Source organism: Labrus bergylta, chromosome 1, assembly GCF_963930695.1.
Source record: "Labrus bergylta chromosome 1, fLabBer1.1, whole genome shotgun sequence".
Taxonomy (NCBI): domain Eukaryota; kingdom Metazoa; phylum Chordata; class Actinopteri; order Labriformes; family Labridae; genus Labrus; species Labrus bergylta.
The window spans coordinates 10,862,528-10,888,664 of record NC_089195.1 but is presented as its reverse complement, the minus strand read 5'-3'; the positions used below and the strand labels follow the sequence as shown (position 1 = coordinate 10,888,664).

The 26,137-nt window shown below is 39.6% G+C and overlaps 3 protein-coding genes and 1 long non-coding RNA gene across 6 annotated transcripts; all 4 read left to right on the top strand.

The window, feature by feature from the left end:
• The first annotated feature begins 214 nt into the window (after window positions 1–214).
• On the top strand, window positions 215–7,282 carry LOC109989558 (prostaglandin E2 receptor EP1 subtype-like). Its single transcript, XM_020641355.3, has 3 exons — window positions 215–701; window positions 1,433–2,343; window positions 6,034–7,282. The coding sequence occupies exons 2-3, from the start codon at window positions 1,474–1,476 to the stop codon at window positions 6,298–6,300; spliced, it is 1,137 nt and encodes a 378-aa protein (XP_020497011.1). The 5' UTR covers window positions 215–701; window positions 1,433–1,473; the 3' UTR covers window positions 6,301–7,282.
• Window positions 7,283–9,624: 2,342 nt separating this feature from the next.
• LOC109989557 (interleukin enhancer-binding factor 3) lies at window positions 9,625–21,364 on the top strand. 2 transcript variants are annotated; one of them, XM_020641353.3, is made up of 20 exons: window positions 9,625–9,754; window positions 10,135–10,271; window positions 10,890–11,001; window positions 11,540–11,733; window positions 11,861–12,035; window positions 12,175–12,328; window positions 14,370–14,461; window positions 14,866–14,961; window positions 15,065–15,176; window positions 15,277–15,374; window positions 15,457–15,565; window positions 15,653–15,787; window positions 17,220–17,410; window positions 17,574–17,693; window positions 18,343–18,474; window positions 18,648–18,809; window positions 19,871–19,997; window positions 20,131–20,169; window positions 20,385–20,708; window positions 20,802–21,364. In XM_020641353.3, the coding sequence occupies exons 2-20, from the start codon at window positions 10,159–10,161 to the stop codon at window positions 20,909–20,911; spliced, it is 2,595 nt and encodes an 864-aa protein (XP_020497009.1). In that variant the 5' UTR covers window positions 9,625–9,754; window positions 10,135–10,158; the 3' UTR covers window positions 20,912–21,364. The 2 variants fall into 2 exon arrangements, with proteins under 2 accessions (XP_020497009.1, XP_020497010.1); XM_020641354.3 differs by lacking the exon at window positions 20,131–20,169.
• Window positions 15,798–16,919, top strand: LOC136179047 (uncharacterized). The gene is made up of 2 exons (XR_010666322.1): window positions 15,798–16,480; window positions 16,565–16,919. It is a non-coding gene; the product is annotated as an uncharacterized lncRNA (long non-coding RNA).
• A 1,586-nt stretch (window positions 21,365–22,950) lies between the features above and the next one.
• Window positions 22,951–25,020, top strand: acp5a (acid phosphatase 5a, tartrate resistant). 2 transcript variants are annotated; one of them, XM_065953772.1, is made up of 6 exons: window positions 22,951–22,999; window positions 23,609–23,699; window positions 23,790–23,989; window positions 24,084–24,208; window positions 24,294–24,639; window positions 24,724–25,020. In XM_065953772.1, exons 2-6 carry the CDS (start codon window positions 23,609–23,611, stop codon window positions 24,961–24,963), a joined length of 1,002 nt encoding a protein of 333 aa, XP_065809844.1. In that variant the 5' UTR covers window positions 22,951–22,999; the 3' UTR covers window positions 24,964–25,020. The 2 variants fall into 2 exon arrangements, with proteins under 2 accessions (XP_065809844.1, XP_020497050.1); XM_020641394.3 differs by lacking the exon at window positions 22,951–22,999 and adding an exon at window positions 23,300–23,452.
• Window positions 25,021–26,137: the final 1,117 nt, after the last annotated feature.

Here is a 26,137-nt window from a genome sequence, read left to right as displayed (position 1 = left end):
TTATTTTCAGCTCTGAGTTGCGCACTAAACAGCCCCAAAAAAAAACCACATGTAGACTATGAAACTAAATCTGTTCACATCGATCCAAGCTCTATAACACTTCAGTTCCAAACATTACCTTTCGGAGCAGTTTCATGACCGTGTCCGCATTAAACACTATTTGATGAGAAGGCTTGAGAAGAGGCAGCCTCATCGGTTGAACACTTTGTGCTGCCTCAAGATTGTAAAATACTATTTGAGATCATTTCTTGTAGGTGACACACATAACGTGAGTAAGACGTTAAAGTGTGCTTTTAGCTTTCATATAAACAGAGAAGCGACAGAAAGTGCAGCAAAGAGATGAGACGGGAGCTTGACTCAGAAGGCGCACCGCAGCAGCAGAGACGCCCACACTGAAGGAGTGACAGACAGCTATAAAACATAGACTCGGTATTTGGGTGTCCATTAAAACCTGTAAGCCACCATGAAACAACCAGATGGATTCATCCCTGGAAACTGCTCTATTAAGGAGATCAATGCCTTGGACTTAATCAAAGGAAAACGAGATTTTTGATTTTTTTTCTTTTTCATCTGTCGATGGATGGAATTCTTTCCTGAACCGTGTCTGTGGAGAATCTCTGCATACCTGTTTGACAAGGAAAACTATCTTCTGGGTCTTTTTATGGACTGAAAGTTATATCTGAACTATATAAGGCCTATAGGTGAGTCATTTTAAGTTACAGAAACATTAAGTCGACTTATCCTCCTAAGACTGAATGGGTTGCATAATATGAAAAAAATCCATACAGTGATTTAAAATTCTGTAGACTTCTGCAAATTAATCCAATGACATTTCTATCACAATAAAACAGCTCAGGGACACATTTAAAAAGCAACCTATAACAGAAATGTTGAATAAATCAAGGTAACTCATTAGATTTGTTCTTTTAACTCGATACGTAGCCTTACATCACATTTGTATTTGAAACATTGTCAGCAGTTCTTTTGTGATGATGCACTGAAGGGCCAGTTTAGACTTGTAAAGCAGGTATTTGGGTTATAAATAATAAATGTCTATAATTATGAAAACAACTTAACAATATTAAAAAAACATGTAATTCCATTGTTGATCAATGTTGTTTTATTATTTTTCTTGACATCTTGAAACAGCAGCATGTTATTTATTCATTCTAGCATATTATTGATCTATTTCATTCACTGGCTAATTTTGCCCTGTTTGGAACAAAAAGTGGCTTTCTTTATGTACTTTTTAATTGATTCACGTTTAGCCTTTGTTTGTTGAATTAATTGGATTTTTTTTTACATTTTACATTTTTTACCTGTATGAACTTTTCTTTTTCTTCTGATGAAACATTAACTCAATTACTCCACAAAAACGTATATACAAGCTCTACTGTATACAAATAAATCTCTATACAATCTTCTCTTGCAGCCTGCTATAACTATGGACCTCATGACCTCCAGGGTTCAGTAATGTTAGCTTTGAGCCACTTCAACTGCTCAGGCTCCCCGCTCCTCCCTTATATCTCTAATGACAGTGGAGGGAAGGTGGAGGCCAAGGTGGCTGTTGAAGGGCTGTTACACCATGGAAACCTCACCCTGTTGCAACCCACCACCAGTGGTGTTATTGTTGTCATATTGTCCATGACACTGGGTATCATCTCCAACATTGTGGCCCTCTTCATCCTGGTAAATGCGTACTCCCTACAGCGCAGGCGCACCAAAGCCACATTCCTACTTTTTGCCACATCACTGGTGGTCACAGATTTTATCGGCCATCTGATCCCTGGTGCCCTGGTTCTCAGACTTTACCTCTCTGGAGGTGTGCACCCCGAGGACTTCAACTCTTCTGACAGGATGTGTCAGTTCCTGGGTGGCTGCATGGTGTTCTTTGGCCTGTGCCCACTCTTCATGGGCTGTGCAATGGCTGCTGAGCGCTGCCTTGGGGTCACTAAGCCACTGCTGCACTCATCCCTGGTCACCAAAACCCGCACAAAGATCTGTCTGTGTGTCATCTGGCTGGCAGCTCTGTGTGTGGCCCTGCTCCCCTGCTTACAGCTGGGCTCTTATACCTATCAGGACCCAGGGACCTGGTGTTTCATTAAAGTGCTCAGTGACACTGCAGAGTTAGATGTGGCCTTTGTGGCTCTGTTCTCTGGACTAGGCTTGACCTCACTAACCGTGTCATTAGTGTGTAACACCATCAGTGGACTGACGCTGGTGCTCTATCGGCTCAGGAGGCAACCCGGCTCCCACCACTCCGCAAAGTCCCACGACATAGAGATGGTGGTGCAGCTGGTTGGCATTATGGTCACTTCATGTATCTGCTGGAGCCCTCTGCTGGTGAGTATAATAAAGTACAATGAGAGGGAAGCATTCTGTAAATTCATATCAAATAGCTGACCTTTACATGTCACACCTGCACTCAGAGGGTACTTGTTTTCAGGCAAAAATGATGTGTAAAGTATCCTAGCACGGTCAGGGTTTTTTTCATGAAGCCTCGATTTAAAAAAAAAAACTCACTCAGATAGGTGTTGTGACTTATTTTCTGTGGTTAGAACTCTAAAATGGACTACAGCTTCCTCATAGTCTTGTTGCAGCTGTTAGGTCATGACTACCTACACCTGTCAAAATGCATTAAGTTTAGTGAATGTGTTGGGGGGAAGTCAGGCATTTAGAAGGTGAAACAACAACTCCCCAGCTGCCACTCCAGCCTCTATATCATAGAGAGATAGAGATGTGTGCTGACTCAAACCAGTCACCAATTAAGCTTAATCAATGGCGCCTTTCAATAGATCATGGTCTCCGAGGTTAGAGCCCTGAAAATTACAAAATACCCACTTATTGGAAATATGTTTTAAATATATTGAAGTGGTTGTTTTAACTCAGTTGTCAACCTCAACCGTACTGAACTACAGTAAAAAAAAAAAGAAAAAAAAAAAGATCAAATTCATCTTAAGACCTTTATAACTTTTTGGGGTTATGCTTTTGATTAGCCAAAAAGTGACAAAAAGACCAAATGCAAGATGATGAGAACTTAAGGACAACACGGTGTGATGCAAAGCAGAAGGCATGCCCCTATGTTAAATCATGCATTTGTTGAGAGTAACTAGAGATAGCACAAGTTTTATTGTACTTTTTGGACATAGGTCACAACAATAGACATGGCTGCAGTTGGTAACAAAAACATGACACGCACACCAACCACTCTGTTGATCTCAAGCACTTTTTATACCCTGCTACATGTTTTCTTGGGCCAATCAGAGAGGGGCTCTGTAATAAGTGCCACCCTAACTCAGATGTCAATCAAAAGTAAATGGTAAATGGACTTTATATTGCTTTTCTTGTCTTCTAACTGCTACACCGCAGGTCACACCCATTCACACACTGATGGCAGAGGCTGCTATGTAAAGTCTCCACCAGTATTAATTCATCCTTTCAGACGCCGCCGCAGCAACTTGGGTTTAGGTGTCATGCCCAAGGACACATCGACATGTGGCTGCAGGAGCTGGGGATCGATCCCCTGACTTATAGTTGAGAGACAAATGACTCTTCCACTGAGACACCCTTCCTTTGGAATAAACATGACTTAAGAATTATTGAACAGAAAATTATTATTATTTCACAAAAAGCTTAAGTAAGTATCTAAAAATACATACTGTATTGTACTGTGTATGGGCATTCTTTTTTTCCCTTTAAACACAAAAATAAGTTTAGCTAATGTTAAAGTAATACTGACGAAACTGACCCTTAAAGAGCACATTGATTTGATTTCTTAGCAAGAGAAGAATGTGCACCTTGCTCTCAGCCTAAATATGAACATTTATCAAAGAAAATGTATTATTCGGCATGGGAGGCAGTAAGCCCCCATGACACTGTAACAAAGTCTTCTCTTAAGTTCACTGAAGAAACCAATGTGAACCAAAGCTTAGAAAGACACTTCACTCAAATCCAGAGTTGGTGTACATGACTAACACCTTAGGGATTTTTGAGTTTCGATAAGGATCTCAACCAACATCATGAAACACCAAATTCGGGAATTCCTTTTGGAAAAAATATTATCATCTCTTTAATAGTTCCACAGAGTTTCATCATAGACACCAACACATTAAAACTTTTCTTGTTTCCCAACAGTTCAATAAGGCCCTGCTTTGTGTCTTTTTAATTTCCCTCCCATAGATAATAATTGAAGGCAATGACCTCATCAACCTATAAGTGATTGAAACATTAAATCCTCATACTTTACGTGTTTGTAAGATAGAAAATGAATCTTACTTACCACTTTGAATGATCTTTTAATATAAACTCTAGTTAATAAATTCTGCATCGGTCCATTTGACACCACGGTTGTGATAAAAGGTAATCTAAGGTAAATCATACAAAACAAAAAACATAAATTTTATGTAAAGAACAAATTATCCTTAAGTCAGATCCTTTCATTCCCCAATGATCAGGATGTGATACATGAGCCTTAACTTAAACACTCACATTGTCAGCTATTTTTTTTTTGCCAGCTGTCATTTCTGCTTTTTGGAACACAACAGTGTGCTTTTAGCGTATATCTGTTTAATTTCCACATATTTATCTGAACAGGGGACCTTTAAATTAAAAGATGAATACGTTGCAAACACACACCCCTTTTGGATTGACCTGCTCATGGCTAAAGGGAAAATACAGTCTGATTTATTGAGCCAGATAAGGACAAGAGGACCTATTTCTGTTGAACATCCTTTAGATTAGGTGTCTGGTCAGTTCACAAAGCAGGCCAGTGTGCACCAACACAGGCTCAGAGGTGCTGTTTGTCAACAGGCAATGCAGGCAACGTCAAACCACTGCAGTGGATTAGAATGTGCAATTTTTACAATGACAGTAGGAAACCTCCCTAAGGGGGCACCATCTGACAGTATTCAATGTTGTTGTGCTGATAAGCGTTCCAATAATCCTGTGAAAACATAAGTTGGTCCCTTAAAGTTGCCTTTGGTGTCAGATTGTCTTAATGGCGATGAATGTTTGGAGTAGCCCTCCGTGAGTTTTTCTTGGGGCCCCAACAGACTCTGTAATCGCCCCTGCACAGGCTTAGTGTTATTCTTCATAGAATCCCACAGAGAGATGTGTCACTTTTCTGAAGGAATAATTGTAGCACTATAGTATAAGCAGATGTTATGAGAGAAATGGTTGGTCCATTTCCATATATGAATTTAGGATTTGTTACCAAGATATCTCCAGACAAAGCCTCTGGCTCTAATCAACCAAGGTTAATTAAAGGATAAGCAGTCTTGGTTGAACTCATATTTTTGTCATGATGTAACTTAAAACACAATCAAATAGATAAACAGATGGTACGAAAACAGAGCTTCTGCAACACCTGTCTGAGAGAAGCAGCTTCATTATTCCCTTTGCAAGGATTTACGCTTTGAACTTTACTCTGCTGTGAAAAAAAGTAATTGATGGCAGAGTCTGCTGCATGTTTCTTTGAATGGAGATGGATCAAAACATACAATATGTTTTTTTGAAATTGAAATCTTATAAAACATTAGAATGTGAACCCCTCATTTTAAAGCCAATGTAACAATGTAGTAATGGTTATTTTAAGAAAGCAAAAACATAAACAATTACCAACACCAAGTCTTTTTTCTTAAAAACATTTCTAGGATAAGTGTGATCACTTTACTAAAACACTTGATCCATCGCACATTCAATCACCCTTTAGCTACATGCTGTATCTTGACCATGGTGTTTATGCCGATGTAGCCATCACCTTATTTGATTAGTCTGTTCATACCTTAAACATTTGCTATTGATTATTAAAACCATACTTTTATAATCAATAGTTCATAATCAACAGTTTTAATAATAACTGGTACTGATGAATCAAATTAAACATTATTTTCCTTTGAGCAAATTCCATCCAATGGATTTTTAAAAATTATATTTAATGTGATTATTTAAAAACAGTTTATTGTGTGTGTCCCAAAGATTGTCCTTAAAAGAAGCCAATCAAGAACATCCACTTGTTGTGTCCCCTGCCTGCAGATCTTCGGCCTGATGTGTGTGATCCACTCCTACACACAATCCATAGGGGAGGACCTTACAGGCTATAAGACTCTGCTGGTGATGGGCGTGCGGCTGGCCACATGGAACCAGATCCTCGACCCCTGGGTCTACATTCTGCTGCGTCGCACCGTCCTCCGCAAGATCTACCTCATTACTAAGTGCCAGTCCGGCCTTAGAGCTAATATGATAAGCCGATGGGAGCCGTCTTTTCACAGCTCAGAGAAGAATGAAGTCAACCGAGTCTGAGTAGACAGAGAAACAGATAAAGACATTTGTTTATGTACTCCGTCACCAGGTCATTAAGAATACAGAGACCTCAACAAAGAACTTTTTGAAGGAGAGATTCACATGGTGACAAGTGCAAGGAACTAACTTTGTGGCAGTTATGGTGAATAAATGAACAAGTTTTACACATTTCTTGGTCCATTTAAGACTGGTCTAAAAATGGGAGGCTAGCAAATGCTATGTTTTGCACAAAATGTCATCATCTTTTACTGGTAAAGTGAACATTCCTCATTATTATTTTGTTGTTGGACACTTTTTGCCTCAGTTTTATGAACGCAGTACTAGCTAGGCTCCGTCCAGACACAGATACGTTTCTAGAAGTGATATTTAAATGGTAAATGGACTTGAGCTTGCATAGCGCTTTTCTAGTTTCCTGAGTCCTCAAAGCGCTTTTGCACTGCATGTTAACCTTCCCACTCACATCCATTGACACACATTCACACACTGCTGGCAGAGGCTGCTATGTACAGTGTCCATCAGTATTAACTAATCCCATTTATACACATTCATACTCTGCCAATGAAGCAGTGGGAGCAACTTGGGGTTAAGTGTCTTGTATAGCTGCAGGAGCTGGGGCTCGAACTCCACCGACTTGACCACTGAGCTACAGGCGCCCTGAGAATTATTTGGTTGTATTTCTCAACCTAATTTTAACCAGTTTAGAAAATGAGAAAGAATTTCACTCACACTGAGCAAAATGTAGAAGAGTGAAGCTTTATAAGTGTAACCAACAGAGGAATTGAACTATGCATTAGTAACTCCGCTGAATGTATTCCATAAAGAAAAGTAAACTGCGGTGTTTATATGTGTTTTCTTTTACTTGTGTTTACAGTGCTTAAGACAAAATAATATATTTGAAGTCAATACTTGAATTTTATCAAACGTTTAATGGAGCTCTGTAAATAAATCTGAATTGAATGTCAATAAAAAACATTGAGATGTGTCCTTAGTCTGGATTTCTGCATTTATATTTTTTTGTCTTCTCCATGACCTTAAACACAAACAGACATGTATTGAAAGATGGCTATTTGTTCTGTTAATATGCTGCACTCTGTTCAGATGTGCAGTTTGCAAACAGATATTTATGTTACATGTCACAAGTTGTTTTAAGTTATTTATTCCATTCATCAGTTTTGGAATCAAATTACAACAACATGCATCAGTGTATATCTATGAGCTTTCATGAGAATTTACAGCTAGACGTTTGTTTTGGGTTGTGTGTGTAAATATTAAGATCCTTGCATCCATCCTCTTCTGCTTATCTGAGCCAAGTTATAGTGGCAGCACACTAAAAAAGTTGACTACAATATTCCTCTAACAGAGACAAAAAAGTCAGCACTCTAAATGTCCTTCAAGTAACTTTTATCTATCAAAACAACAACGGACATGCTGATGAAGGCCTAGAGCGGTCGTGCACCTATAACTTTATTCAATGTCAAGTGTGCTCCTTTTTGATGTTTTTAAAATATTCCTCTAACCAGCTACGTTTTCAAGCAATTCCAAGACGAGGCCAGTATATATACCCTCCAGATATAGCTCGGGGTCTAGATTGTGGAGGGCAAGTTACTCTACTGAGGATTAATGGTAAAAGTATGTTGAGTCTTAGCAGTAACATGATAATAGACTGATCAGTCTCATCTGTAATGATGTTAAAACAGGGGGGACTGACTATCTTGACAGCATTTTTTTTCAATAAGGCTTAATGTTGCTGTTAATTCTTTGTTCCTAAGGCAAAGTGTTGGCATGGGAAGTCTGATTCTGATGTGAGCAAACCAAAGAATAAGTGCAGTCCATTGTAGAAACATTATTTTTTCTCCCAGCTTCCTTTTTGTCTGTTTCCCTCCCTGTAACGTCTCTGTCTACCCACATTCACATGATCTCCAGCCACAGCCTTTTTTTACTTTTAATTCCAGTGTCTTGCCCAAGAAATAACTCATTGGATGCAACCTGTGATACATATCACTATGTTTTCTTTTTTATCAAGTTCTAAAGTAGCACTGCGCTGGTTTGTAGTTACCACCAAAATATACTACCTTAATCAAAAAGTGTAATAACTAAATGTGATTAAAGAAAAATAATCAATTACAGATCTAGGCACCTTTTGGCTTCATATTGTTGATAAAGTTCTGATGGACTCAGTGTCTGTAGCTGCAATAAGGACAAACAGTTGGAGAGGATCTTTCGTTTTAGGTGAATAACATCTGAGAATAGATATAGACAGGATGGGGGTTTGTGTTCTAGGTTGAAAGAAAAAGACAAGGACAAGGGTGGTGGATTTGGAATAGGAGAGGAGCATCAAAAATGTGTGTTTTGGCCTGCCGTCAAGCCAGAAAGGAGAAAAAGACTTCCTGGGAAATTCTTGAGTCTAAAATGGGCTTTTTGGAAAGAGATGCAGACACATGCATGTAGGATGTAAGCTATTTAGATACATTTTCAAATTAAAAGTGTTAAGACTGTTCTGTTCATATGATTCAATGTGGAGGGAAGGGTAACCAAGTTTAGTCAAATGGGAATTTGGGTCAGGATCTATAACTAAATAATTACCTTTTTTGGCAAGCAGGAAAAACGAGTCAAGGTTGGAGCAGATTTTTCAGGGGGTTTTGAGTTAGACAAGGGCATCCCACAGGGGGGTGCAATAAGCCCAGTGGTGTTTAATATTCAAATGAATGGTATAAATGGAAACGTATGGATGTATCAAATCAGCATTGCAGACAAAAGGGACATATGGATGTAACTGGGAGACTCTTATACAGTAGGTGACAATAGGCACCTTTAAAACCTTTGTTTGCAATTTTTAGAAAATACTCTATTTCCATAATAAAATTTAACAGGCAGACTAAAGTCAAACAAACACATTCACATCAGCCAACAATCAGCCAAGACAGTTACTGGACCTCAGCTCTCCCTGGTCAGACACACAGCACAGGATTTCCTCTTATCCCCACAGCTCCAGGAGATTTTCCATTTTCCTATTTGGTCTTGTGGAAGCAGAACTATCAGCCTTGCTTTAATGTTGCATCTCCTCAAGGCCACCACATCAACTTTAGGCCCAGTCTGCATTTTATCCCTTCGAGTCATGTCAATCGCCAATTTAGCTTCTCCAATTAAAAAGTTTAAAAGTTGGCACTTGAATTGTGTTGCTATGTTATAGCCTACCCATAGACTGTAAATATTGGTTGTGCCCATAGACTGTAAATATTGGTTGTGCCCATAGACTGTAAATATTGGTTGTGCCTCCACTGATAAAAGAAGATGTTGTTCCACTCTGGTCCGCATGGTGGCGATAATTCCTCTTACAGTTGTTTACACACTGTCACTAAACGAAAGAAGAAGAAGAGCCATCGCTGAAAGAGACTAAACGACTACCAAATTACTGCGAAACGATCAACTCTTATAACATTTCTTGTTGACAAAGGTGAGCCTAAGATGCACAAACCAACTAAAAATAGAAAAAATGAAGCTGACAAAATGGTATTGAAATCCGGGCCATTGATAATGTATGTTAGCTCGGTCAGTGCTAGGTGCTAAACATAAAGGTTAGCTGAACAAGTATTGTGTTTGTGTTAGTCTGTGGTGGTAACAACTAGTTACCAGGGGCAACAGTGAATTAAATTGCAATTTACGCTCTAATATATTGGACAGTCCTATGTGACAGTCCTGTGTGTGTAACAGTCCTATGTGTCCTTATGTGTGTAAAGTTTTGGTCCTATACTGCCAGCAATACACCAGGTCTACACTGACCAGACATCTGTTGTTGTTGTTGTTGTTGTTGTTGTTGTTGTTGTTGTTTTCCAGCTTGAATCCGGGAGTCGTGACAGGATGGCGGCCGCTGCAGAGTCAATGTGGGATGAGCACCAGGCGTATGAGGAGCTGCTGTACTGGGACAGTCTGATACAACAGGGACATCGGCTCCTACCGCACGACTTTGACAGGTACAGGACACACACACACACACACACACACACACACACACACACACACACACACACACACACACACACACACACACATGCAGTTTACCACAAGAGAATGGAGATTTTCTAACTCATTTTACCGGACTCACTCACACTAGGCAATGGGTAACCAAAAAGTTCAAAATAACATGAAATGTCACAGATAAGTGCTTTAAGAAGTATGATAATGTTGGTGCAAGTTGTGCACCTGTGTCCGATCACACTTAAAGTTATTTACTGACATTGTTTCCTCATGTCCTTGCTTGTGTTGTACTTACTCCCTTATGTACGTTGCTTTGAATAAAAGTGTCTGCTAAGTGAATTTTATTTCAAGATTTTCAAAAAATCTGACAGACGATGATTGACAATGGGTTCCAAGATTGCTGTTCAATAAATACTACATTTAATTTGTGTTAATAACGAACCTTATTGACACAGCCTGTACAATTTTTATTTTTGCAGAATCATCGAAGTGTCAGTAGTGATAACTGTTATGTTAATTAGGTTTCCCTTTCCCAGTTCACACCTGTTTTACCTGCTTTAGACTGGTGCCTCAAAGCTTTTCTTTGCTTGATTTTTTTAATTTGCGCCTTCCAGATATGAGGACCTGCGTTACTGGTATGACTGCCTGTGCTACGAGGAAGAGCTGAGACAATACCACGACTACATTGCTGCTATTGAGGAGATTGAAGATACCCAGCATTATCAGGTTATTCTTTTTCTGGCTAAACTGTCCCCTGAAGACTTTTAGATGCATATTCTCTCTTTTTTTCCAATTCAGACATTAAAGTCTCTTATTTTTATCTCATGTCTCCCACATGGTGACTATACGTCCAGTGTTTTTATCACCACTTCTTTTTCCCTTTAAAAAGACAAGGTCATTTAAGTATGCTTACTTGAAACTGTATCTGGTGCATGTGGATCTCTCGTTTTCCAAAGTTTCTTAAAACCATGAGCTACCCAAACATGTTTACTAAAATAATACTTCCCCATTCTATTTTTAGGGGCTGTCTTGTATAAGATCACTATTTATTCTGTGTTCATGGAAATGACTGTCGACCTAAAACTAGTAACCGAGAACTTCCTTAAACCAACACAAATTATAATCTAGTATTTACATAAATTATGAATTTACTAATGTGGTTACAATATAGCATATATAGTATATAGGTATACAATATTTACCTTTCAGCTGCACTATTGCTTTTCTCTGACATGAACCCTACTTTGTTGCTGTAATAATTTAGGAAGCTGCTGCACCAAAGGTGCATATGGGGCCATATGATCGCCATGTGATGGCCAAACACTCTGAAGTGTATCCCTCACCTGAGGAGCTGGAAGCAGTGCAGACAATCATCTCCCATGTAGAGAGTGCACTCAAGACTGTGTCTGACCAGATGGATACTCCAAAAGAAGTCAAAGAAAGTACAGTGACGGCGAGGTAAGCAAGGCATCAAAAATGATCTGTGACTGTCCTAGTGGTTAAGAAGTAACTACATTTGTTTTTAGAACCTCTATTGTTCTAAACTGCATATATAGATATGGTGGATCTTTTACTCTTGTCACAGTGCAACTGGTGATTCACAAGATTGTGTCCTGCGTGGGGTTATGAGGGTCGGTCTTGTGGCTAAAGGACTGCTGCTGAAGGGAGACACTGACTTGGAGCTGGTGCTGCTTTGTTCTGACAAGCCTACAGTCACTCTTCTTGAACAAGTGGCTGAAAAGTTATCTGAACAGTTAGAGGTAGGTCAGAGTTCCTACAGCTGAGTAACTGTATCTCCATAAAACACTTTACAGAATTGATAGTTAAGTCATTTATTTTTTTCACAACAATTAAGGTCCCTCTTTATCCTCCTAAAGTGTTATTTCCTCTCTTCAATAGACAATTTCAGCGGGGACATATACAATAAGCCAGTGTCCAGGAGATGCAACCATTGTTCTGTCAAGCAACAAGGAGTCAGTCCTGACTCTCACTATCCACCTGACATCACCTCTTGTTAGGAAGGAACAGGACGGTACCGTGGAAGAAAAAGAAGGTAGGTTTTTTGGACCAGTCTGCAGCTAGCCATGAGCTTCCACAGGCCTGATCTGTGTTTTCTCAGAATACAGTCGCTGTACTGCTTCACTGATCTGTAACTCCACACTGAAAAATAAAACGTCACAAACGCTGTCCATCTTCATCTCATCATACCTCAGTGAGACTTGTACAGTGACTGTCTCTGACTGATGCCAATGAAAACCCAATGAACATTGGCTTTTCACTCGCACATGTGTCCTGTCGTCGTCTTGTGACAAAGGTGGCGTTTGCCAGCAAGATCATTTCTTCTCTAACGAAGATACATTCTGCACATATTGTTGATAACAGTGCCAGTCATAAAAAAACAACTCTGTTTATTCTTGTTTAATTGTTTTCATGTTTTGAGTGAAGGCTTTTCAAGAATAACAAGTTAAAGCGCGCATTGCATGTACTTGATGCTGAACATGTCAATTTGGCACCAGCTGCAGCAAAACTGATCAGTAATGAGGGCATTTCTGGGGCCTAACGTATGTGAACTAAAATTGCAACAGAAAGGAAGAAAATAAGGAACATTTTAATCTGTTTTTCTTTTTTTCTTTTTATTAATAGATAAACCAGTAGGTCTGATGAGAGAGTAATTGAGCTTTTGTGTTAAGTTGTTTTATTGCGAGTATAAAGTTTTAATGTAACTATTTGAAGCCCTGGGGAAGTTTAAAGAAGCCCCACATACTGATGTATACCAGCCACAGTGCAGTTTCAGTTTGTTACTACACTGTACACTGGGCTGGGCTGCAGAGTTGCATCGATATAATAATTTAGTCTGAGTTCTTTAAGTTAATTATTTTAACCAAATGAGTTTTTCTCATGAGTTGTGTTTGACAAAAGAGCTATTGTTTGAAAACAGTACGAGGTAATCACTGTGCTCAAGCTTCTGCTCTCAAACTATCCATGTGGAGCTAGCCTCTGACACTTGGCTCCAAACTTTGATCATTTAAAAACTGGACCTATTTTGAAATTGGAGGTTATGTATATTAAGATATGTATCAGGCAAAACGCTGCTCTTTCATTGTGTCCAATACATATCCAATTAACATTGAAGAACTATGGACTTGGGAGGGATTGAGTCCAAAATCAGGTAAATAAAAAATAATCTTCCGTGCTGTTAGGATTATTGTTGAATCAACTTGCAATAACTGAAGCTTTAAGAACAATGTACTTCCATGCAAACAACTGATTTTATATAAAAGTGTAAACAGTTTTGATATGCCACTCAAAAGTTTTATTGTCCTAAATAAGGATGTATTTTCTCAATAATTATCTTTCCAGTTAAATTTAAATCTTATAATACTTCTGTTTTTGTCTTCTTCCTCGGTTTCAAACTTCCTTTGCGTCATCTGCTTTAAGCTTTTTCCCGTCACTCGTGAGACCATTTATTCTGCTGCAATGTTGACAGCAAAAACATCAGGAAATCAAAGTGAGTCGAGTTTTATACGCGGTGTAGAAAACAAATGAAAACTTGCACACAGCTGGTATGACTTACTTTGTGCTTAAAGCTTACCAGGCCACTTTGGTACCATGGGCTACATCAGTTTTGCTGCAGTGTGGGGCACACGTGTAAAACACTCTTAATACTTGTGATTTACAACTGATTGCCTCTGAGTTTGTCAAGTTTTGTAGGAACGGTGGACCTTTGACCAACTGGACACACTGTCTCAGGAGGGGGGGAAAGCAGTGAACCAAAGCCAAGCAGCAGAGGGAAGGGGGAATTAAATATAGATTACCCAGTACATACATTAACAACAAGCTGAGCATTGTTGTAAATACTACTGTGACTTTTTGACTTCACCACTGCTTCTAAATATCAAGTAAGAGTTATCTGGGTTCTATGACAGGTGACTGTTATTCTTGTTGGGACTGAATACTCACACAGTGGTTACTTAGGACCCCCTGTCCTTGCTGCTGCTGGTTTTGGGAAAAGCTGCTTCTCCCTGAGCTGCAAGACAGAGCCCAACCCCCTTGGTCAAACCGTACCTTTTCTTCTTACTCCACCTCGTCAATAGAAACGCGAACAGTCAACGATCCGCCGGACGTTCTGGACAGGCAGAAATGCCTAACTGCCTTGGCGGCTCTCCGCCACGCCAAGTGGTTCCAGGTTTGCATTCACGTCCTTTTAAGTACATAAGGTTGAACTTTTCAACTTGTCTTTTCTTATTTTCTTTCCTGACGTATACTTTCTCACTGTGCTTTTAGGTTTTACTGTTGTAGACCCTAAATGTTTTTAGATTTAAAATGTTAACTCTGAAGAGTGGTCTGCGGAGCCATACCAATGACAGACTTGAATAAGTCATTGGTACTGACACCAGCATATCATTTTATTTATTAACCTGTCTTTTCTCAGATTGAATGCTCCAAATATCAACACTACTAACACTAGTACTGTTGTGAAAGGTTTTTTTTTGTTTTTTTTTGTTGAAGAGAACACTAGTCTAAAGTGCTGTTGATCTATTTCATGTGTTCTAGGCCTCAATCTGAACTGGCTTCTGTCTGTGTCTCCAGGCTAAAGTCAACAACCTGACTTCTGCTGTTGTTGTGATCCGGATCATGAGAGACTTGTGTAACCGTGTTCCCACCTGGACGCCACTCTCAGGATGGGTGAGGAAACTGTTTGTTGAAAACTGGTATAACAGCATCTAGAGCAGCCAAATATTTGGCTATTTAAATAATAGTTTCCATGTGTTCTTTCATCCCCACAAAGCCTCTTGAACTGCTGGTAGAGAAGGCTATTGGTACATCTGAGAGACCAATGGGGGCAGGAGAGTCCTTGCGTAGGGTTTTGGAGTGTATTGCATCTGGAATCCTCTTAGAAGGTGAATTACTACTAATTAAGATGTTTATTGAGTAACAAACATGGATGCCTCTACACTTGTATTGTCATGAATTTAACAATTCTACTGTATCGGTGCAAAGACGGCCCTGGTATTAAAGATCCATGTGAGAAGGACACCGTCGATGCAGCTGCATGTCTGACGGTGCAGCAGAAAGAAGACATCACACAAAGCGCACAGGTTAGATCAGGCTGCTGAGTCATATAAGCACTGTCATTTTTTGAACGTTGAAAAAGTATCTAACGTAAATGATTCTCTTTAGTTTGCCTTGAGGCTGTGTGCATTTGGACAGATGCACAAGGTGTTGGGAATGGACTATAAACCTGTAAAGCCACGGAGATCAGCAGCCTTCAGCAGCAAAGATTTCACAGGTACCCTAAGATCTGTTTCCTTTCCCATTTTTGTGCAGGTGACTGTTGTTAATCTGTTCTTAAGCTTTTTGTTGTCGTTTATGGCAGGTCAGATACCACCAGCTGGACAGTTTCCAGAGAAGAGACCTTATTCAGAGGTGGAAAAAGGAGACGATGAGCCTCAACTAAACAGCAAACAGAGGAAGTCTCTCAAGTTCCAGAAGCGCTTTCAAAGAAAATCATGTAAGAAATGAATATCAGAGGCCCAGGTCCAAATCTGTCACAATCAGAAAAATGTAACTAACAATGAAAAGCAGTTAACACAAAGTACATGATCACTGATAAACATGATGTCAGGTTCATTTTATTTTATTTGTGTTTCTCAATCAAGTTGCCATATGACCACCATACAATCATGAGTTTATAATGCATTTCTTGAATGTTTCCAAATGTATATTGATTTATACATTAATACAGTATATAGTATAAATAATGTATAGTTTTGCAGCAACCATGAACAAAAACTAAGTATCTGTTGCAGGAGTTCCTAATCACTGTCCTCAGAACAACCATTTCAAATATGCTCATATCTGCTGAACACACTACTTTGAAAGGCAGCCAGTTTGGCAGGATCAAGTGAGACTCCAGCCCTGGGGTCTAATGTGAAATGTATTCATTTTTGTAGAATCCCTCGGGGTTTAAAAAAAAAAATGGTACTCTGATTCTTTTCCATACCAGATGTTTTAAAATGACACAAGAGAGCAGCTGTGGTGGAGGGACAGAGTGACAGACAGAGAGTGGGTACAGTTTAAAAAAACAGTACAACCCTGCAAAAAGCTGCAGGATTTATTGTTTGCAGCTGAAGCTGCACTTCATCCTCTGTCACAATGTTGGCTCTCATAGAGCCACAAGACAGCAGACTGTTCTCATTTACAGGTCAGAAATATTGAAATATCATTTTATCAACTTGTTTTGAAGTCTAATAAATATTCACAAGTGCAGTTAAATTGTCTGTTGTAGACAGAGCGCAGAGGAGAAGTTACCAGGTCTCTTCCATGGAGTCAGTGGTCCTGTTCACGAAGTCCCAACCTGCAGATGTTTGTCTGGAGGGCTTCTCACCACTGCACATTGATTGAAAGACAATAAAAGTCCAAAACTCCACACAATGATAAGAACATTTAAAAACATGTGGCAGATTCTCTGCATGTACGCCTCATAATTTAACTGGATTGTGTGTTACGATTAAGGAGATAATATTTGCTATTCTATATAATATTGTTTTAAATAGCCGAAGATAACTATCAGTGATTCTTTTAAATCTGTGTCTGTTAAGAAATATATGTTTTTAAAATCAACAATAAACAATTTAAAAATGCACCTAAGATAAATAATTAATCATGATTAATAATCATGTTCTCAATATTGACCAAAATAATCGTAGTTATCATTTTGACCTAAATCCTGCAGCCCCAGATACCATGCTGCTACTGCTCCAGTCACATAATGCTCTAGCAGTGCCAGAACGTTGACCTTAAATCCACCATTGTGCCTTTTACATTCGATTTATCAATACAAACCTTCTGGATTTTGTTTGGATATTACTCATATTTTATTTTCATATTTGGTTGCTAATGTTTTTTTTGCCATTTTCTCTGTATGTTTCTTTTCTCCACAGTCACTGATGACTTTAGTATGAACGCTGTGATGCGTCTGAACCAGTACAGGCCTGGCCTGGAGTACCGACTTACATCTCAGACCGGTCCAGTCCACGAGCCAGTTTTCACAATGGCTGTGGACTTAAATGGGAAGACCTACGAGTCGACAGGGCCTTCTAAACGAGCAGCCAAGCTTAATGTAGCCACCAAGGCAAGGCTCTTTTTATATCTATAAGTGGCCTTTGAGAAGTATATATTAGTATCATAAAAGCATGTTTTATGAACTTTCTTATTCGTGACGTTAGAATCATGTGGCAGTTTTTGCTGTCTCACATTCTTGTCTGTTAATGTTCTCTGAAATGTGTCATTCACAGGTCCTGCAGGATCTCGGTCTTCCTACAGGCTCAGAATCTAAACCGGAGCTCAGCACCAACTTTGAAGCAACCCAGGAATCTGTTAAAGACTCTTCCGCGGCCTCTACTACATCAGAAGACGTATGTATCTCAGCTCTACTCTCTGGAATTATTTATTTAAAGAGGACATATTCTACCCCTTTTCTACCTTTTCAAACAGTCCCCTGTGGTCTAAATGAAACATCTGTGCTATGCTTTGGTCAAAATATAACATGAATCAAGCACCAGAGGAGGTTTGTGAGCCTGTATAAACCAGCTCTCTCAGAACGCTCCGTTTGGTGTGTGTCTCTTTAAATGTAATGAGCCCCCCTGAGTTTTCCCCGTAGACATCACTCATCTGTAGCGAGAATAAAAATGGCGGACCTGCGCAAAAGTTTTTTTCTAGGCTGGGGGTGGAGTCCATGGGTGGAGTTACCAGGGGAAGGAATTTATTTTCCAGAATCCCACTTATGATGTCACAAGTTGAGCAAACAAACAAAACAAATGTTTCTCTGTGTGGTAAGACTTACGCAGACCACAAACAAAGGACTGCATGGATTTATGTCCATGTTAAAAACACTGTAAGAGTGGATTTTTCATATGTCCCCTTTAAATCTTGTTTGAAACTCTCCTAAGCAGTCCTAAGATTTGCTTTCTTCAGTTAGAAAATAAGTATATAATGTTCTTGAACAAAGGATTGATAGACATTAGCCTTAAACACCCAATGTGTTTGTGCTTGTGCTGTGAACAGAGTGGCCAAGGTCCTATATTGACCAAAAATGGCAAAAACCCTGTGATGGAGCTGAATGAGAAGCGCCGTAGCCTGAAGTACGAGCTGTCTGCTGAGACGGGAGGATCTCATGAGAAGTGTTTTGTCATGGAGGTTAGTCAGCAGTATTGTATGCAAATCACAAGAAATAGACTTAAAGCGTAATTTGATATAAAGTTTTTCCACTTTGCCTTTAAAAAGGAATGAACTCAATAAATAAACAGCAATGCATGCCAGCTTACACAATGGTGAAAAAACATTTGTTACCTTTTTTTTCTACCTGTCAGGTGGAGGTTGATGGACAGAAGTTCAAAGGGAGAGGCTCTAATAAGAAGGAGGCAAAGGCCTTTGCCGCCCTCGCTGCTTTGGAGAAGCTTTTCCCAGAAGACAACAGAGGGTTAACCCCCATCAGAAATCCCCCAAAGAAGAAGGTCACCTACACTGACATGGTATCTCATTTAGTATAAGAACTGTTTTTTTTTTAGTAAATACTGATAACCTTAAAGGAAGAATATGCAACTTTTTGATCCAGCAGATGTCGCCCTTGAGCACCAGCATGAAACCAAAACAACTCATGCTGCATTGTTGTGTTAGCATGCTAATGCTAGAGATCTTTATTTTACTCGTATCTTCACACTGCATGTAAATTTACACGAAATGAGCGTAATCTAAAAACACTTACGTGACATTCAAATAGGCAGTGAGTACAGTATGTTATTCTTCTTTTCTCTAGTCCCTCAATTAAACAACTTTTCTATCATTTCAATCAAAATGCGAGGGGATGTGCCGGCCGGCCGTCCCGGCGATCACAGACAGTGGGACTCGGGTGTCACACTCATTGTAGACAGTCATGACTCACAGAGTTATTTTCAGAGGATATACTTGATTTCTGCTACATTTACCTGAAAGTGTGAAAAATCGCATATTCTTCCTTATAAACCTAAATAAATTATTTAGGTTAAAACGTCATATGTTTTTGCAGTTTATGCTGAAAATCACTCTTTATATGTTGTGAATTGGGTCTATAGTTGCAGACTCCAAGTCCAGTTGGTTTGACTAGTGTGAGTGTTCCATACCGTGCACAAGCACGCTCATCTTTCTTGGCCATGGCGCGATATAGTTGCTTATGCACGAGCACGGGAACGTAACGTGAACATGGCATGAAGTTGATTTCCATTGTTAGACTGTGAGTGTTTTCTCTCACGTTACTCAGTGCATGAGTTGACGTCATGAGTCAATCACGCCACCTTAAATGTCAAAATGATAACTGACCATTGTGTTTGTTTTTAAGAGTCTCTCTTGCTTGACACTTTCATGACTCCACTAAAGGCTAAGTCAATGTGTTTAACCATTCAGCAAACCACTTTTAATGAAAAATGTATTGTATAAAACCTAAGATCATAAGTGTCTACTTGTTTGCCATATGCAAGCCTACAAAATATGTTATTTCACCCAATAGCCTTTGCTGTTATTCTTAAATATTCTCCAATTTCAATTTTCTTTTCAACAGCATATTCCAGGGTTCGGCACTATTCGTGGTATTCCTTCAGACTCTGGGTCTCGTGGCTGGGGTCCCAACAGAGGTAGAGGCAGGGGTCGAGGCAAACTGTTTCCTCCAGGACCCAGCTATAACAAGAGTAAGGAATTTCACAAGCTCACAAGGTGTTAGGTGAACTTGCGTAGACAAAACAGGGTCCTTCAAAAGCACTTCATACACCTGTGGAGAATATGAATATTAAATATTCATGTCTTTCCCTTTTTCAATACAAGCAAACTACAGTTATGAGAGCAGCACTGGCACAGGCTATCGTAAGTTTACTCTTAGATTGTTTGTGGTTTTGTGTGCTTGTATATTTATTATTGGAGTGTATGTGTAGAAATTAGCTTTTCTTGATGGCCTTTGTTCATTTTAGTTTGTACCTAGGTTGTCTTTTTATCTGATTTTTTTACTCATAGAGTTTCCCTAGATTATATTCATATAATATTACAGTAGTGATAATCCTCTTGTCTCATCTGTCATTTAGATAAACTGTATGGTAATAATGGAGCCGGCACAGCAGCCAAAGGGGGTGGCTCCACTGGATCAGGCTATGGTACCTTTTACCCTGAGAACAACATGTACTCCTCCCCACCTGACTCCGGCTCAGACCCAAACGTCACAAAGGGAGAAAGCTACCAATCGATGCCTCCTCCTGCTGATCAGGAGAGCCCTTATAGCTACGGATATGGAGATGAGAAGAAGAAAATGCTGACCCAAGGTCAGAATGAGGGCCAGGGAGCAGACTACTCTATGTACAGCACAGCTTACCCTAGCTCTGTGACAGGTGGACAGGTGTATAATAACTACGGTGAGTAAAAATAAAGCCAGTTTTAATCAGACAAAATGGGCAAAATGCAAAAGATAAACCAAATAAAGCTGTCTGTTTTCTCCCATTCCACAGGCTGGGGAAACCAGTCATCCTGGGGGAATCAGCAGGAGCAAGGCATGTACCAGGGCTCTGGAGGACAAAACCAGGGATCATATTCAGGATACAGCAACATGAATTATTAATCATCACACTGACTATCCTTTCTCGCCCAATTCAGCCATCTTTTTGACTCTGACTGTCCACTCTTGATTGTGATCCTGGAGTACCACTACTAAAATGAAAAAGTGAATTGTGTTGTCTGAAACTGGAATGTGCTGGTTTTTTTTATTTGTTTGCTCCTCTCTTATTAATTTAAACAGAAGAAGGTGAGAAGTTCAGGCTCATCTTTTGGTTTAAACTACCTACTTGTTTTTTGTCTGCAGTATCCACCAAACTGTCCATGTAAACATGGGTGTTCAAAAAAGAAATGATATATCAATATGTCTTGTTCCTGCAGTTTTCTCTTTGTAATCTAGTGTACTGGTTCTGTTTTATTATGGTGTGACTTTGTTTTAAAGCTGCTTTTAGATTTGAGCCTGAGATTTATTTCTGTCACTAAAGGTCTCATCCTTGTAAAATAAAGACCATTACTTCTGTTTCAGGCCAATTTGTTTGCTAAATCAAAGACCAGAACTAAGTTGCTTGCTAGAAGAAGATGTTCTTTATTATTCATCCCTGAGGATGTATAACAGCCCATGTCTTTGCTGTTATACACAAGCATGTATGCAGAGACAGGATCCTATAAATGGAGAAATGGAGAACTACAGAGTGAGGGGCTGCACATAAAAAAAAGCTCTTGAGCAGTTTGTAACAACGCTGTCTTGCTCAATGGCACATCAGCCTTATTCCATATTTTTGTTCATACTGGGACTAGAACCAGTAACCATTTGTTTCCCAACCCAAGTCCCTACAGACTGGGCAACTTCAGCTTAGAGTTGTAACAAGTGCTTAACTTTTTAGATACTGTCATTAGAGAAGCACTGATACTGATTGTGACTATTCATGTCATCAACTACCATTTGTTGGATTATTGAATTTGTCCTCAAAGCTGGGAATGAAACAAGTCAATTTGAGTTTCCTTTAAGATATTCCTCTCAGCTGTGTCAGGTGGAAGTGCTGTGAGAGGCTCCTGCAGTGCCTGTAGACACTATCAGCGTGTTTAGCATGCATGGTCTCCATGTACAGCTTTGTGGCTAGCAGACTTCAGATAGTCCTCATGACCCATGTGAGAAAACTAGGTCACTCTAGCTTCAAGTCTCGGCGCACAAGCAAATAAATTAAAAACTTAAAAGGAATACGCAGCAGTAAAAATTGGCACCCTGCTTTGTAATTCTAAATATTTAATATGAATTTAAAATATCAAGTGAATGTATCTTGGAAACTGCGATGAATAGACCTACGGTATGTGAAAAACTGGATGTATTTAATTGATCAAGTGTTGCACTAAATTGTATTTTAAAATAGAAAGTAAAGTCTAAACCAAAGCAAATGGAGGCTAACATGTCCTAACTTATTGTCAGTATTTGATGAGTTCATAGAAAGGATAATACATTTACCATGATGCAACTTTCTGAGATATTTATTACGCTTTCTTACTTACAACCAAGAAGGTCTTTCAAACTTGTTTGTAAAAGGCTCTCTGGATTCTTTGTAACATAACTAAGAATGGCATCATTAGGTCTAAACTTTAAAAAACAAGTGCCCCCAAGATAATTTGTGTAATCAAATGAAGAAGTGGGCAGTTTATTCACAGATTGTGAGAAAAGGGAGCAAACCTTTATTCAAAATGCTATGAATAATCATTTTAAAAAAGGCATTGTGAGGGATACAACAATATGACCATGCCTTTAGAACTTGTTGTGGTTTATGTGACACTCTTGATGAATGAACTCAAAAGGCCGCATTTCTTCTTCCCAAATTATCCCAAAAGTAGAACTAGGAAGATAATAAACATAAAGATGGAAAACTGTGATTAACACTGAAGTGGAAAAAAGTCCAGTCTGGACACCAGCTATAATAACCATTCAGATCACATGTGACCCAGATGACCCTTTAGTCTCAAGACTGAGTCAGGGCGTGAGCAATGTTCATGCCCCTGCAGCATGTCCCGGGGCTGGTTCTCCTGCCTCCGTCTTCTCTGGGAGTGCTGATAAAAAGGCGCAGAGGAAGAGCAGTAAGGACCGAGTGTGTCCCGTCAGGTCATCCTGAGCACACCTCACCATTTATCTGCTGTGAGTGTTTTATGTCATTGAGCTCTGACATCTTTATCTCTGCAAACTACTCTTATCTCTGAACCTATACTCTTGACAACTTGTTTATTTGTGAGGAAGACTTGTGTCTTTTATGGGAGAAGTTTGAGGCTTTTCATACATTAATTTAATATTTGCCTGTTCTGAGGCTGATTGCAGTCATCTGATCTGTGTGTTTCATTAATAACACATTTTCTCATTCAAAAGAAGCAGAGACTTCGATATTTTTTATAATAGACATGAAACTGCACCCTTAACCCTTCTCAGCCTTATCTATAGGCTTGCTCTGATTAGCCTCTATTCACTCCAGCTGGGAGAGCTTTAGGTTGTAGCCAATCACAAGTCAGCTTTACGTATAAAAACAAGTGATCATGTTGTTGTTTGGTAAAGTATGAGAAGAGAGAGGAAGAGAAAGAGGAAGCAGAGGCTCACATGGTAGGCTGCGGCAGCAAGTTGTTTTATGTTCCTCTTCTGGTTTCGTTGCGTCTGCGTGTGCTGACGGTTACGGTTAAATGTCTCCTTCTCCATTCTGGTGGTGTTTTATATCTGCTGCTGACAGTTGAGATGATTATTTTGTTCCTGTGTTGATAGATGGCACTTTTTCTGGTATCCATCTTACTTGCTGCCGTTCCTGTGGCTTACTGCTACCCTACTGTCTTCCAACACCTGAAGGATAATGGCAGTGAGTATTAGGGGCATTTGTAAACTTTTTCTATTTAAGTTTTGGCTCTTTTAACCTCCTAATCATGTTTTGTTTCCTTTTTTTTTACAGCAAACAGAACCTCCATCAAGTTCCTGGCTGTAGGAGACTGGGGTGGAGTACCTTATTGCCCCTATGTCACCGCTGTGCAGAAGGCGACTTCTCGAGAAATGAGCAAGGTGGCAGAGCAGATGGGAGCTGACTTCGTTCTGGCCCTTGGTGATAACTTTTACTTCAGAGGGGTTGACAATGTGGATTCCCATCGGTTTAAGGTCAGTTCAGTACACTGGACGCGTTCAGAATTGACAGTGTTTATGCAACACCACTGAGCTAAGAACTTTTGTTTCCCCCTCTGACTCTTACTAGGACACGTTTGAGTCTGTGTACACTTCAGAGTCTCTGAACATCCCTTGGTATGTTCTTGCTGGTAACCATGACCATGCAGGAAATGTCAAAGCCCAGATTGAGTACAGCAAAATATCTGACCGCTGGTAAAGGGTAACTCTTGTTTCCTGAAATGCTAATTGTCATTAGAATTAAATAGAAATTATAACTTTCACATCTTATCTTTTTTAGGAATTTCCCATCATACTATTATGAGCTAAACTTCCACATCCCCAACACGGGGAAAACTTTAACAATCATCATGCTCGACACCGTAATGCTGTGTGGAAATTCTAATGACTTCTTGGATCAGAAGCCAAAGGGCCCCCGTAACGTTAGTGATGCGAACCGTCAACTGGTGTGGCTGCAGGAGAGGCTGGCTCTGAACAAAGCAGACTTTCTGCTGGTGGCAGGTCACTATCCTGTGTGGTCAGTGTCTGAACATGGCCCCACAAAGTGTCTCCTGCAAAAGCTTCATCCTCTGCTCAACAAATACAAAGCCACTGCATACCTCTGTGGTCATGACCATAATCTGCAGGTGGGTTCATACAACAGTGAGCAGATTTCTTGTAATACATCTGCAATAATCCTAACCCCTTTTTTTTGTCTTGGTCTGTTACAGTACATTGAAGAGTCAGGTGTGGGCTATGTAGTGAGCGGTGCTGGAAACTTCCTGGATCCCGATGCCAGTCACTGGAACCATGTTCCAAAAGGGTCTGTGAAGTTCTTCACTGGCCAAGCGTCAACACTTGGAGGCTTTGTTCACGCAGAAGTTACAAAGAACCACATGATCCTGACCTTCTACCAGGCTAAAGGCACTTCACTCTATCGCACTGTCCTCCCCCAAAGGAACTTCGAGTAGAAAAAGTTTTACGTGTAAGCTTAATGTATGGAAAAAAAATAAATGGTTTGTAAAGAACGTGGGTTGTCATCTTGTGACTTGTGGTAAGCCTGAGATGTGTGTTTTGTTAAATGCATTGAGTCATCTGCAACCTGAAACCAAATGAGCAAAGACTTCACGCTGAAAGGAGGGCAATAACGCCAGGCTTGTGATTTCAGGTCAAACTATAGCAGCGTATTGAACAATGCATTTTTAATTATATAAGGCAATTGCAGCATTGGTTGCAAGTCATGAATACCACAAAAAAAAGCTCACTAGTACTCTAGTTGAATGAAAAAATCATAAGGTCCATGTAAAAAAAAAAAAAGAAGGCTGGAAATGCTTTTTTTATTTTTACTCAAAGGCAATTGGCCCCAAAAGAGAAACTAGATGGGGACCTAGGGCCAATAAACTATATATTGTTTCTTGTAGTTATGCATCAGAGGCCAAACAGGGGCTGCATTGTTCATTTGTTGCTCACTATTAGTTATTCAATGAATTTGTACTTGTGCAAATCTCGGCTGTAAGAAATTTAACAAAACTGTGAAGACAGAGGGATCTGGTTGAAGTAATTCAACAAATGGTTTTGTGAGGAAAGTAATAAGAATTGTTGAATTAAAAAATGTCCAAACTACAATATCATCAAAAAAAAAAGGCTTACATTTTGTCTGACTAGTTGTCATTTGTGTGCAAGGATTAGGAGTGTAGTGGTTTGCATCAGTTAAATTAAATAGAATAAATTTAAAAAATGTGTATTTTGTCACCTTGACCTCAAGTAAATGTTATCATTGCTCCGAAATCTATGTGCAGGGTTTATACACTGACATTGTTGGCTGCTGTAGGAGGAGGATCAAGACATCCATAGTCACTGCTCTTCGCCCATCACAGAGAACCACCTGGCCAGCCAACAGAGGATTAGGCTGAACGACAGCAGATTGGCAGTGACTGCAAACAGGATAAACTCAGCCAACCAATGATAATTAACCTGGGCGGGGGAACAGAGACCCAGAACAGACTGGTTTCTAATTTTACTCCATCCTCATGCTGACAGGCTGAAATATTTAGCCATAGTGTTTTTAATGTAAGCAGGTTTTTTGGTCTCAACTTTTCATTCTGTATCCAGAAAAAGAAAGATGCACAAGTTTTGCAAAAGGCC

Excerpts from the sequence above, each read along its gene's own strand:
- LOC109989558 (XM_020641355.3), top strand. The coding sequence starts at position 1,474 with ATGTTAGCTTTGAGCCACTTCAACTGCTCAGGCTCCCCGCTCCTCCCT. Across the intron at positions 2,344-6,033 it reads TCTGCTGGAGCCCTCTGCTG|ATCTTCGGCCTGATGTGTGT; the intron begins GTGAGTATAATA and ends CCCTGCCTGCAG.
- LOC109989557 (XM_020641353.3), top strand. The coding sequence starts at position 10,159 with ATGGCGGCCGCTGCAGAGTCAATGTGGGATGAGCACCAGGCGTATGAG. Across the intron at positions 14,462-14,865 it reads GCCACGCCAAGTGGTTCCAG|GCTAAAGTCAACAACCTGAC; the intron begins GTTTGCATTCAC and ends CTGTGTCTCCAG. Across the intron at positions 15,788-17,219 it reads GCGCTTTCAAAGAAAATCAT|TCACTGATGACTTTAGTATG; the intron begins GTAAGAAATGAA and ends TTTTCTCCACAG.
- acp5a (XM_020641394.3), top strand. Across the intron at positions 23,990-24,083 it reads TGGATTCCCATCGGTTTAAG|GACACGTTTGAGTCTGTGTA; the intron begins GTCAGTTCAGTA and ends GACTCTTACTAG. Across the intron at positions 24,640-24,723 it reads GTCATGACCATAATCTGCAG|TACATTGAAGAGTCAGGTGT; the intron begins GTGGGTTCATAC and ends GGTCTGTTACAG.